Raw genomic sequence first — 13,205 nt, forward strand, 5'->3', positions numbered from 1 at the left:
CGATATCCGCTTCGTCATGCCTAGAGCTGATCTGTGCTGGTTGCTGAGGAAATACATCAACTTTGCGCTGTGGATCGCCGACAATAATGTACAGTATGTGGAAAATAATGTGTTTTTTTTACTTTAAACCACATAAACATTTCATTACACCAAATACACAAAATAATGTTCTTTTTAGCAGCATCATATGACCCCTTTAATGGCAATGAAAAGAACCTATTCATTTCCATTAAAGGGAAATGACTGAACCTACACACAGGAGCCTGAGAAAAAAATGCTCATTTTAGAAGGACATTTCAAATGGCACAGAGGCTTTTGCATCTGAACTCTTCATATGCATAACTGGACTTAAACTTAAAGAGGTATGGTTCTCAGTGCTATATAAAATCATAGGACTCGGAATGACTAAGACCCATAGAATGAAGTGCATTGGTACATAATAATCAGTACCACGGTATACATAAAAGTACTATAACTACCATCAATTTGGTAGCACTGTACAACAAGATCTCATTGGTAAATATTAGTTAATCCATTATCAATGTGCAATATTTTTTGTACACCATTTATTAAACTTTGTTAATGTTAGCTATTAAAAATACAATACAATAGATACAATTATTGTTTTATAACGATTTTACAACGATTTAAAAAAGTAACATGTTGAAATTAACATTAAGATTATTAAATGCTTCATTGTTAGCTCAGGTTAAACCTAATTGTAAAGTGTTACCATACAATTTTTTATAAGCGTGAACTTTTTCTTTAATCAATTAAGAGGCTGTTTGCATGTGAACATACATACTACAAAATTATTACTTCTTATATTATTTCTCCATAAGTTTGTTATATACTTCAGGGCCAGTGGGGTGCTGCATTTAAGTATTTAGTAATATATCCTGAGCTGTCTCAGGATTTCTTTTTGGTGCTGGTGCTCTCTGTGCTCTGCTGAGAATTGATGAAATCTAAAATGAGTTTGGCTGTTTGTCGTGGTCGCTCCATTACAACAGAATGACCGCAGTTCTCCAGCAGATCAACACGACAGCCTGGAAGAGCCTCCTTGAGCACCGCTGCCCCAGACACATCCACCACCTGAAAATAAAGACAGGAATATCACAGAAAAACCACAAGATAAAATAAACATTAACTGAAATAAAATATAAAATAAATATTATTTTATATACATTTTAATAAATTGTTACCAAGGCATTTCTTATTTTCATTTAGTTTAACTATACTAAAACAAAAAAATTAAATAGACACACTTTAAAAAAGTAAATAAATTAAAATCAATAAAAAATGTATTTAAAATATTAATGTTTTCTATTTATAATTATAGTATGCAGGCTTACACCTACCTGGTCCTGTTTGCCCCAGATGACTTGTAAAGGGGTAGTTATTTGCTGTATATGCTCATGCAAGGCATATTTTGAATTTTCACTCATAATTTCCATGAAAACTGTGGCAGTTTAGAGAGAAGATACTTTAGGCAAATAAATGATTAAAAACAACACTTTCTATAGCATATTGTAAAAGTATATAACTGCAGTGGGTAAGCCTATGTTCGTACTGACCTTCATGATAAAAGTCATTGTGTGGTATCCGTACATCCACGAGGCCTTGTAGAATCTATAATGGAAGGCAAATGCCACAGATAGTGCATGAAGGTGTGTTCTGAGTCTAGAGTAACTCTACATTACATTTGTGTGACTGACTAACCTGTTGAGGCACTCTGAAGCGCACGTGAGAACAGAGCTTCAGCATCTCCTCCATCTCCTCTGGGGTGGACGGAATAAGAGGAATATTCAGCGTGTACTGGCTGTGCTCCACTTCATGCATCTGACTGTCAAACTGGCTCTCCATTTGGTTCTTTAGACCTTCAGAGAACAATGTGAGCATGTGTGATATTAAAAGAATAGTTCACCCAAAAAAATGTGAATCTGATTGACAGCCGATCAGAATCCATCCTCGAGCATTTAATTCTGCAGGTGACAAAACTGCAGTACAAGCTTACAAAACAGAACTTTATTGTGTGTTGGTGTGGATTCTAATATAATCTTTATAGTTATTATTCTTGGTGTGAACAGGCCTTTTTTTAGTTAATTTTGGTTTGTATTTATGTTATGAATCTATGAATTTATCCATGCATTCTGTGTCAAAGACTAAATATATTAACTAACCGACTGGGCAGATGATGGTCAAACCGCAGAGAACTGAGGGATGATAGGCTGCATACACTCCGGCCACAGTCCCACCCATTGAAGTGCCCACCAGATGGAATGGCTTCCTGTTTAGCCGAATGGCCTCTACAAACTGAGTGGTGTAAAAGCAGGGAATATTCACAAATTCTGCCAATACAAACATTTTATATGCTGGCTTATGATCATAAAGTAGACTTTACGGCAAAGAGGTTTTCATTAATGATAAAGCATCATTCCAGTCTACACTCTAAAAAATGCTGGGTTAAATACAACCCAGTGCTGGGTAAAATAGGGACAAACCCAGCTATTGAGCTGTTTTGACCCAGCGGTTGGGTTAAATGTTTAACCCAACCTTCTGGGTAGTAACCCAACCACTGGGTCAAAACAACCCAATTGCTGGGTTTGTCCCTATTTTACCCAGCACTGGGTTGTATTTAACCCAGCATTTTTTAGAGTGTAGACTGGAAACAGATTCAGGCCCTATTTTGTGTCCTTTTCATGGAAACGGCCAAATATTGCTTTCATGGAACCTACTTCTTACACTCTAAAAAATGCTGGGTTAAAAAGGGACAAACCCAGCTATTGGGTTGTTTTGACCCAGCGGTTGGGTTCAAAACAACCCAACCGCTGGGTCAAAACAACCCAATAGCTGGGTTTGTCCCTTTTTAACCCAGCATTTTTTAGAGTGTAAGAAGTAGGTTCCATGAAAGCAATATTTGGCCGTTTCCATGAAAAGGACACAAAATAGGGCCTGAATCTGTTTTTATTAAGCAAATTAAAAGAGAAAAAATGTGCTTAACGTTTTGGAAAAGTTGACTGTCAACCTCAGGAGGTTTTGTTAAGTTATATTTGAGATTTTACAAATATGCTATAAAGATTTTCTATTCATTTTTACACTACTGTTTAGAGGTTTTGGGTAGGTAAGATTTTTTAAATGTTTTTTCTAAGTCTCATATGCTCAGCAAGGTTCCATTTGATGAAATACACAACCAAAACAGTAATATTGTGAAATGTAATAATGTAATAGTGTCACATGATCCTTCAGAAATCATTCCAACATGCTAATCTGGTGCTCAATAATCACTTCTGTTTTTTTTTTTTATCAACGATGAAAAACTGTTGTGTTAATATTTTTGTGGTATGTGGAATTTTGTGATGCTCACAAAAGAACAGCATTTTGTTGAATTATATTTACTGTCACTTTTGATCAATTTAATGCTGAAAAATATGAAAAATATTTATTTATGATATTCTTTATTCTTTATATTTGCTTTTGAACTTTTGGTTGTGTATATGAATATTTTAAATTGCATCCCTGTTACCAAATTTTGGAACATACAGTTAAAAACCCTATATTATTGTCTAGCCATAAACGTGAAATAACCATAAACATTACATTCACAAGATTTATGAAATACTATAACATATAAATAAAACTGCCAGACTGGTAACAGAGTGGAGAATTTAGTTTAAAGTTCAGTATATGGACAGTAATTTCAGACCAAGGATTTGGTACAACAATTAATTGAATAATTATGTAATTTATGGCATTTTATATCTAATAGTACTCACAGCACACACATAGTATTTTATGCATCTACGGGCTTAAAAACAAAGTCATGGGGCATCTATTTGTACCCCATTCATAGAAGAACATCCCCATCCAGCGATTACCTGCCGTATTCTCTTGACCTGGCCTTGGATTGAATAGTCGTCGGTGTTGGTACGTGTTGTACCCTCATGTCCCGGCATGTCAACACATAGTAAGTGCAGATGTTTGGGAAGGTACTGTTTAGGATGAAGACACGATGTGATTATCGCTGTTATAAGCAGCAGCATTTTCATTTTACCTCACAGCCAGGCCATTTAACATACTGTACCTTCACCATAGGAAGCCATGTGTCCTTGTGAGCAGAGAAGTCATGCAGCATGAGTACAGAAGGCCTGAGGCCTGGTTTCCCCCTGTATGAGTAACAGAAGCGATAACCCCCGCAGTCTGCATAACGTACCCGCAGACCCAGAGTTCTCCTCCAGTACCTCCACAAACAAATTACATGGGTAAAAAATCTATAGACAACATAACTACAAAAGATGCATGTAAATGCATGCATACACTCAAAAATAGTGGATTTAAATATTTGAATTGCTTATACATTTTCATCCATTTGGATTACACAATTCAAACATAAATTAATAAGATTAATGTGACTCATATTTGTCAGTCAAATGAAACAGGATTTCTGTAAACAATGTTTCAATAACCAGGTTTATATATTTATCATCAAGAAATTCAGTTTATTTCAATTACATTTTAACCATGTAATTTGAATACATTTAATTTTCACAACGAACAGATTCATGCTGATTCTTAGCAATTTCTGTCTTTGATTAAAAGATGAAGATTGAATGAATATTTAAATAAATCAAATAGATACAAAAATAAAGCCGGTACGATTTCATGGCATAATTTATTATTAACCCTTTGCATGTCAGTATGACTGACAAATATGCATCACTTTAAGTTTATTAGTTTGTTTGTTAAATCTGTATGATTCAAATTAATCAAAATTTTATACACAACCTAAATACATAAAAAATATTTGTGGCTAAATTTAAGATTTAAGTGAAACTATAAAAGATATTCATTTAAATGATACATTTAAACATGTGTACAGTGTGGCTCAAACAACTGATACAATGAAAATGTTTATTTATGCATTTGTCTAATTTAATACAAATTATATTGTTATTATTATTTATATAAAGTATTTATTTCATACAATTTGAATGTCAGTCACAAATTTGGTAAAAAAAAAAAAAAAAGATTTGATGACCTAGAAATCCTAAATATCTCTTATTCATTTCACATCATACCTTTTAGTTATTTTACATTTTTCAATCCTAGAAAATTACTTTCAGTTTCCTTTAATGAAAACCAGGAGGTTGGGCTTCAATTCTAAAGAAAGATATTTATAGACTATTATAAAATAATATGCATATTTATAGTATTTCTTAGTGGTATTTACCAGTAATAGACTTTGATGAGTGATGATGGCCACAGCATAAAAGAGGCCATGAAAAGGAGGAGAGGGATAGCAAGAGTCCCTGCAGCAATGGCAAACATATTGGCCATATCCCGATCCATGGCAACTCACTTTTTATCTAGTAAGCACCCTGCAGAACAATACAGCACACAATTACAAACAGAAACGACTGGCAAATATGACACATGCTAGGGAATGAAGTAAAACTTCAAGATACCTTTGTTGTCCTGCTGTATGTACAGGTCAGAGTGAATGAGGCTGAGGGATGGGGGAGGCTCTGGCAGCATCTGTTTGTGTCTAATCAATACATGTAACCTAGATATCTCACCATGCGCTTAAAATATTTACATGACCATCATTTTCTCCCTTCATTTTAGTGTCACTGCCTAGAAAAAAATTTTTTTTGTATATTCACAGATATTTTACAATTCTGAACATACATCTACAAATACAGCATCTCACTATAAGACAATTGACCCTTTGATTTGTTAAAAGTATAAATCGTTAAAATAATAACAACTGACCTATGACTCAACAAATAGATTTGGAACAATTTGAGAGCAATGAACTTACTTCATAAGGTTAATCCTACATTGACGTCAGTCAGTTCTAATCAAGCGGTTTTAAATGACAGATCCAAAAGTCCCATTTAAACATCACACTGTAGCCAGTCAGTGTGCAGTCTGTTCTTATAACTTAATAAACATCCATGTCAGCTGTCTGCCTACCCCAATGAACACTGAGATGGCATCCAGAGAAAACTCTATGTGGGGATCTCGTGATCCCAAGAAATCAATGAGTTCAAATGGAAAATGCAATATTCCTCTTACTCCCCAAAAAAAAAGTAAATAAAACCATCAATAAATAAATAAAAATTTAAAAAATAATATCAAATCAAGATACAGAGACATTTTCTGCAGATATGTTCCATTTGACATTTAAAGCCATTTAATTGGATTTATGCTCATTGCACATTTATGTTGACATTTTTTAGAAATTTGTACACATTCTCAAGATGAAACCAGATCTAAAGGCATCACTACATTTAGACCATTGTGAGCAAATTTATGGAGGCAAATTCACATTTGTTCAGAGTTGAAATTAAAAGGAGTCACCTAATTTAGTTTTGCATTAAATATAGTGAAAGGTAAAACTATTTGGAGAATATTAGAGTATATTTTAAAATTATAACATTAAAAAAAAATTAAAAAAAATGAATACTTTCACTGAGCGCGGGTGCATTAAATCGACTTCTACATTGTAAAATAAAAAAAAAAGTAAACTAAAATGTAAATGAATGCTTTTCCTTTGGACTTTCTATTTATCAAAGAATCCAGAAAAATGCACAAAAACATGAAGCAGCACAACTGTTTATAATATCAATGATAATAAAAAAATGTTTCTTGAGCAGCAAATCAGCATATTAGAATGATTTCTGAAGGATCATGTGACAATGAAGACTGGAGTAATGATACTGAAAATTCAGCTTTGCATCAAAGGAAATTGCCTTTAAAGTTGTCCAAATGAAGTCCTTAGCAATGCATATTATTAATCAAAAATTAAGGTTTGGTATATTTACGGTAGGGAATTTACAAAATATCTTCATAGAACATGATCTTTACTTAATATCCTAATGATTTTTGGCATAAAAGAAAAATCGATAATTTTGACCCATACAATGTATTTTTGGCTATTGTTACAAATATACCCATGCAACTTATCACTGGTTTTGTGCTCCAGGGTCACATATATAAAAAAAAGTTATTTTAAAATGTAATAATTATTCCACAATATTGCTATTTTTACTGCATTTTTGATTAAATGTATCCTTGGTGAGCATAGGAGACTTCTTTTTGAACTTTTGAACAGTAGTGTATATACACACACACGCACATAAATGCAGGTATTTCACAGAACAGTAATATGGAATGGAGATCCTGGAATGTGTTCATCTCCCCACTTCACTGCTAATATGTATTTTCCTCTTTCTTTCACAGCATAGGTGATCCTGTACTGATGTCCGCCCATGTGAATGATTGACACCCGCTCGCAGGGGATGGTGGGGCCATGCATGCCGACAAAGAGAAGGTTTCGTCCTACAACACAAAAGTAGCTACACAGTTCTGAGAGAGACATTTCTCTGGAGACATTACTTAGTGAAATGAGTTACTTAACATTCTTGCCAATGTCAAGCTGCACTCACCAGCTTTACTGCAGTCCACATAAAAAGTGTTTTTGCGTCCTAGAAAGCTCTTACTCAGGCCTGGGCCATGGCAGATGACTTTACTAGCGTCAGACAGGAAAACTGTCTCAGCACTGCTGTCAGATGTTGTGTTTATCTCCATGTCTGACAGAGAGGGTTCCTCATAACTGTCACACATCTGATTATGATCTATGGCTGGAAAAGAACAAAGTACCATCAGACCTACACACTCAAATATCTCCAATGCAAAATAGAAATGGTCTCCAAAACATTGCTAATTCATACCAGAGCAATTTTGTCCTTGTGTGAGACTCTTATCTGTGGCAGCACTGACAGACACATAGAAAGGGCTTTGAGAAACATGCTCCTCATCAAACATGACTGAAACCTCATAGTCACCTGCAAGAGAACAAATTCTGTAAATCGGTCTATAAATCTGCCCTTTCCTTCCTAAGAAAATCATCAATCAATATGCTGACATTGAATGTACATTTATATTTATATAAAGTGTAAAGCAGGATGAATTCTGATTGGCTGTCAATATTTTTACTGGCAATTTTAACAATATTGTTCCTCTGTGTTGTAATTGTTATAGCTGTGATGTGGATGTCCCTATTCTCATATAATTTTTGAAAAATGTATAGTTAACATTGTTGTTGTCATTATAGTTATTGTCCTTGGTTTGAATGGGTCAAGTCTTAATATATTGAATAAAATACTAACCCACTTTTTGAAAATAATATTCAATAATGGAAATATTACACTGAAAAAAAACTGCAAGAAACAATTTTCACTCAGAAATTGCTAGTAAATTTCACAAAAAAAAAAAAAGTGTGAAATTTTCAAGAAATCCTGAAATCCTAGTATTTTCTTGTAAAACCTGCTCCAATAATCTTTTTGTTTACATGTTTTTTAATTGTATACATGTTTTTATCATAGTATCACAAATTTATTTTAAATAATTCTAAGTTATTCCAGATCTCTAGTGACCATCATTCTCCAGAAAGTCACACCATTTTTGGCAGGAAGGCAATAGGACAGTAGTGGATTTGATGAATTCTGTTATGTTTTTTTTTGTGGTATTAACTGATTCGTCTTACTTTAAAACTTTCCATCCTGTTCAATACAATTACAGATATTGGTATTATAATATCAAAACTTCACATATGGTCAAAAATGATCTCAATTATCAAGTTCACATCCTCATATAAGCTATCTTCAGTCATTCTACGAGGCAGCCTGTTCATTTTCCATTGTGTAAATAATCAAAAGCCATACGTACTTAAAGTTTAGGATTCATAAAACACAAACATTTTTTAAACATTACATATACTGCATTACAGTAATTACCCACCAGGCTCTTGAGCAGTGTAGGACACAATGCAAGAACCATCCAGCTGATCGTCAAAGTGGAGCTCAATCTTTCCAGGACCCTCTACTGAGACAGACAGAGTTCCCGCTCCGGCCTCATGGGACCAAATATTAAAGTCAGCTGCAAAATGAGATCAATACATACTTTTGAAATGACTCACAATCGACTTAGCCAGCTGTCACAGAGTATATAACAAAACACCTCACATTAACAGAAAACAGAAAGAGAAAAATATTAGTGGGATACCTGGAACACTTGCTAGAGCTTTTTGAAGGCCTTGCCCCCACACCTGGACCTTTTCACATCCTCCCTGTCCAAGTGGGCCGACGGTGTACTGCAGTGGCCAACCAGGGATTGTCTGATCTTGGTTATTTACGGTCACATTATAAACTCCCATCTCTTTAGCTAGAAAGCTCACTGCATAGGTGTCACTGCCTGTGGAAACAATAACAGCCTCTCCTGGACGTCCCGAGGGCTCATGCACATAAGCAGACAGAGTCTCAGCATCAGTACCTGTAATGAAAGGGAATGTATTTTTGTTAGCGGCACTGCAGAGTCCTGGAGAATCAGATATAGTGCCTGGATTAGTGTGATGGGCTATTCATCTAACCTGGGATTTTGAAGGCTAAGCTGCATTCACTCCCAATGCTGGCAATAGGAGCTGCTTTCTGGTTGTACGTGATGTTCTCTCTCATAAGCCTACGGTCTGTCACCACAGCTGTAAAAGGACTCCCTGGTAAAGAGGAATATAAGATTTATTAATTTATTATACTTTACTCCAACTCCTAATTTAGAAAAGGTAAAACCAGAAGCCTAATGTCCCCTAAAAGTTGTGAGCCAAATGGATTTAAGAGCAATTTCACCAAAAAAGTTATACATTTAAAATAAATAAATTATATAAAAAAAAATATATTAATTAATATATTAATTAAAAAATAATGTTTTAATAATATAAATTTACCCAAAATATACAATATTTACAAATTCTTTATACACTACCTTTCAAAATTTTGGAGTCAGTAAAAAAATAAGTTTTTTATGCTCACCAAGGCTGCATTTGTTTGATCAAAAATACAGTAAAAAAAAATAGTAAAGGTCATGAAATATTATTACAATTTAAAATAACAATTTTCTCTTTTAATATATTTTAAGATGTACTTTATTCCTGTGATGGCATAGTTGAATTTTCAGGAGCCATTACTCCAGAAATCATTTTATGATGTTGATTTTAGAAAGCTTAAGACACATTTCTTATTATCAATGCTAAAAAGAGTTGTGTGGCTTAAATGTAACAAATTGTTTTTGTGAAACTGTTACACATTTTTGTTCAGGATTGTTTGATGAATAGAAAATAAACATTTATTTGAAATAAAATTTTTTTTGGTAACATTAAAAATGTCTTTACTCTAACTTTTGATCAATTTAATGTGACCTTGTTAAATAAAAATACATAAAAGTACATGTTGTTGCATAAGGCAGCTCTATTAACCTGGAATGTGTTCATCTGAGAATTTAATGGCGATTTTGTAATTCCCAGCCTTGATTGGGCAGTACGATATATTGCAGGTTCCGTGCTCCAGCTCCTCAGTGTGAACGTCTACTTTACTGGGACCCTCAATTACAATTGTTAGCCCACCATATCCTGCAGGTTGCAAGTTTAGGGGGGGGGATTAATTTTGCAGCATCATAACACACAATCCATACCGTAATATAAGGTGCAAGTCAATTAATTTGATTAGACAGCAACATACCTGCATCCCAAGTGTCAACCACAAATTCAGATGTGCAGAAGGTTTGCCCTGTATGTAAGCCAGGGCCGAAGGCCTTCACCTTGCTGGTATCTCCTATCTCTGCCTGACTGATGGAAAGAGAGATGGGACTGTTGTTCACATGCTCACCGTCCTTCATGATGCTGACCAGATGCTCACCAGCCTCTCTGGGGATGAATGATACACCTGCATAACAAACAAAGCACACCTCTGATAAAGTTTGACAGTGGCACTAAGGATGTGGGTATCTTTGAGGTGACCAAATGCTAAAACGTAATTGTTGAGGCTTATTAATGCTTGCCATTTAATTTCTACCAACTGCAGCTGTGTGTACATTAATAGATGGCTCACCAAGATGGCTGTCAGGTTGTGTTTTCAGCAAACAGGGTACATTATTGCCTGCGGGTGACATGATGCTGGCGGAGAGCTGGCTTATATCTTTTTCAGTGATGTCCAGGGTAAAGTCAACAGCACTGCCCAGTTTTACCTGTGACCTTCTCACATTTCCATCTGTATTGGGTTATAAAAACCATGCATCTAGTAATTTAAGCTTTGGTCACTATGACATTATGAATACTGGTTTGAGGTTTGGTGGGGTTTCCATACCAGCAATTCTGGACTTGAAGGGACTACCTCGGATAGGCACGTCATCAGTTTGAATCTGGATCTCATAATCTCCAGGCTCAGTTGGGAAGTAGCTCACAGTACAAGTGCCATCTTCATTGTCCACACAGCGCACATCTGCCTCAGATGGACCCTCAATTGTGATGTCCAGCTCACCTAAACAAATAATATACGAAAATAACTCTAAGACCCAAGTAAAAAAACTCAATTTTCTCTTTAGGGAAACAGGGAGTTTTAATGATAACTTGGTTCACCTCGTAGCTGTCTTGGTCTATAGCTTACAACATTTTAACAGACTTTTTTAAAACCCCTCTGTGAAAAATTTATGGAATAAATACTTCTGGAACCAAAGCCGCTGAGAAAGTGGGCAAGCACTAATGTACTCTATTATAATGGCAATGAATAATATTTCATTATGCTTTGATAGCAGCAATGTTATTACTGTATTTTTGCTCATAAAGATGATCCATTTCAGCACACTTTCCACTTGACTTTATTACGGTTCTTGGTTCTATTGACACACAGTTGAGTGAAGAGTCAACTAATATTGGATGTACAAACAATATAAAGTACAACTGCACAAAAATGTAAACAGTCCGTTATTATGGAATCACAAAACAAACGCTCACTCGAGGCAGAATCTTCCTGACAGATGGTGAATGTTGCTGTCTCATTTGCAATTCCATACACAAGGCCACGTCCATAGGCCATAGTGCTGCGATTAGCAAGACTATTTGCATAATACTGCAGTGGAAGTTCTGCAGAAAGGAGAAAGAAAGGAGAAAGAATTGTATTTAAACTGTTCTGATGGAATAAATATCACAAATGTTGATTGTTGGATGAATGAATTAAATCAAAATTAAGAAGAGCAAATACATTCAATAAACTTGTAAAGCTGGTATTTAGTGACATCTATGCCAAATATATGAAAAAAAGTAGTGGATCTCAACCAAGGGGCTTTGAAAAACTGACTTACAATGATTAAAAATAAGACAAAACAAGCATTAAAATAAGGCAAAATAACTAAAAATCAACACATCCTATTTAATTCACCTCCTAAACAACCAAAATTCTTATATATATATGAGGAAGTTTGAGTTCTATTTCATATAATAATAATAAATAAATAAAAAAAAACATTATGGGTAACTTAAAAGATAAATAAAATAATAATAATGAATATAAATTTTTTCTAGTTATGCAAAGCTCTAAAATATTTTATGCTTATCCATTAAAGCATGATCAACTGTAAAGCAAACACTAAAATATCTGATTTTGTTTGCTGAAGAACTAAAGAAGTTCTTCAGCAAGAAAATATATTTTCCATCCAGTCTAACCTGGTAAATCATTTCTGGATGATTTAATAAATAGCTGGTGAAGACCCTCTTCTGAAGGATCAAACTTTAGAATGATGGTACCATCTTTGTTATCAATCACACTGGGCTGTGCTGTCTTTCCAGACGGCGTGATCACCTCACCTGTGAATAACATTAAAATAATGATGCGAGGCTGCGATTATTAAAATGAACAAGTGAATCTGGGAAACAGCTCACCTGTAATTTCACCTTCACTTAATTCTGATGGCAGGACTATATCACATGATAGAAACCCTGCTTGATTAATGGCACCGAGAGGAATTACATTTCTGCCCTCAACCTGATGAGAAATAATGAAGATGTTAAAGACATTCAGGGTACGAAATGTCTCAAGGACTCAAGACATTATTAAATGGATTGAAATTAACCTTGAAGAAGCTTCACACATTCATACCTTGTTTTGAAAACCTTGATGTTTGCATGAGGATGACGGCTGGTGACTATTATTCATGTCACAATTAATTAGGGATAAACAAAGTACAAATTAGTGAATAATGAATAAGGATATTGAGGTAGAATGATTAATGTATATGGTTTAGATCAGGGGCGTAGCCATCATTTCAGAAGTGAGGGGGACAGAAATGTTATATATATATATATATATATATATATATAT

The 13,205-nt window shown here is 34.6% G+C and overlaps 2 protein-coding genes across 3 annotated transcripts in view; both read right to left on the minus strand.

Moving 5' to 3' along the window:
• Nucleotides 1–784: 784 nt before the first annotated feature.
• LOC107671974 (monoacylglycerol lipase ABHD6-like) lies at nt 785–5,931 on the minus strand. Of its 2 annotated transcripts, XM_016464991.1 has the most exons (10): nt 5,819–5,931; nt 5,463–5,542; nt 5,228–5,375; nt 4,082–4,238; nt 3,876–3,989; nt 2,181–2,313; nt 1,720–1,877; nt 1,575–1,629; nt 1,359–1,459; nt 785–1,092 (listed from the first exon to the last, which is right to left on the minus strand). In XM_016464991.1, exons 3-10 carry the CDS (start codon nt 5,344–5,346, stop codon nt 910–912), a joined length of 1,020 nt encoding a protein of 339 aa, XP_016320477.1. In that variant the 5' UTR covers nt 5,347–5,375; nt 5,463–5,542; nt 5,819–5,931; the 3' UTR covers nt 785–909. The 2 variants fall into 2 exon arrangements, with proteins under 2 accessions (XP_016320477.1, XP_016320478.1); XM_016464992.1 differs by lacking the exon at nt 5,819–5,931 and having other exon boundaries at nt 5,463–5,591.
• A 1,222-nt stretch (nt 5,932–7,153) lies between these two features.
• Nucleotides 7,154–13,205, minus strand: part of flnbb (filamin B b) — a 22,402-nt gene continuing 16,350 nt past the window's right edge. The window contains exons 20-33 of the mRNA XM_016464948.1: nt 12,984–13,047; nt 12,767–12,869; nt 12,551–12,691; nt 11,843–11,971; nt 11,196–11,369; nt 10,941–11,099; nt 10,572–10,775; nt 10,310–10,462; nt 9,431–9,553; nt 9,067–9,333; nt 8,803–8,940; nt 7,734–7,847; nt 7,449–7,643; nt 7,154–7,341 (exon numbers count right to left, since the gene is read on the minus strand). Coding sequence (XP_016320434.1) covers nt 7,154–7,341; nt 7,449–7,643; nt 7,734–7,847; nt 8,803–8,940; nt 9,067–9,333; nt 9,431–9,553; nt 10,310–10,462; nt 10,572–10,775; nt 10,941–11,099; nt 11,196–11,369; nt 11,843–11,971; nt 12,551–12,691; nt 12,767–12,869; nt 12,984–13,047 — 2,152 coding nt within the window. The remainder of the gene's footprint in view (nt 7,342–7,448; nt 7,644–7,733; nt 7,848–8,802; nt 8,941–9,066; nt 9,334–9,430; nt 9,554–10,309; nt 10,463–10,571; nt 10,776–10,940; nt 11,100–11,195; nt 11,370–11,842; nt 11,972–12,550; nt 12,692–12,766; nt 12,870–12,983; nt 13,048–13,205) is intronic.

This window comes from Sinocyclocheilus anshuiensis, unplaced genomic scaffold, assembly GCF_001515605.1.
Source record: "Sinocyclocheilus anshuiensis isolate Anshui unplaced genomic scaffold, SAMN03320099.WGS_v1.1 scaffold1053, whole genome shotgun sequence".
Classification (NCBI taxonomy): Eukaryota; Metazoa; Chordata; class Actinopteri; order Cypriniformes; family Cyprinidae; genus Sinocyclocheilus; species Sinocyclocheilus anshuiensis.

What these genes read in the sequence shown, in the direction of transcription:
- LOC107671974 (XM_016464991.1), bottom strand. Translation starts at nt 5,346, where the DNA reads ATGGATCGGGATATGGCCAATATGTTTGCCATTGCTGCAGGGACTCTT. An exon ending in GACCATCATCTGCCCAGTCG is followed by an intron (nt 1,878 to 2,180) that starts GTTAGTTAATAT and finishes TGTTCTCTGAAG; the next exon opens with GTCTAAAGAACCAAATGGAG. An exon ending in CAATGACTTTTATCATGAAG is followed by an intron (nt 1,460 to 1,574) that starts GTCAGTACGAAC and finishes AAACTGCCACAG; the next exon opens with TTTTCATGGAAATTATGAGT.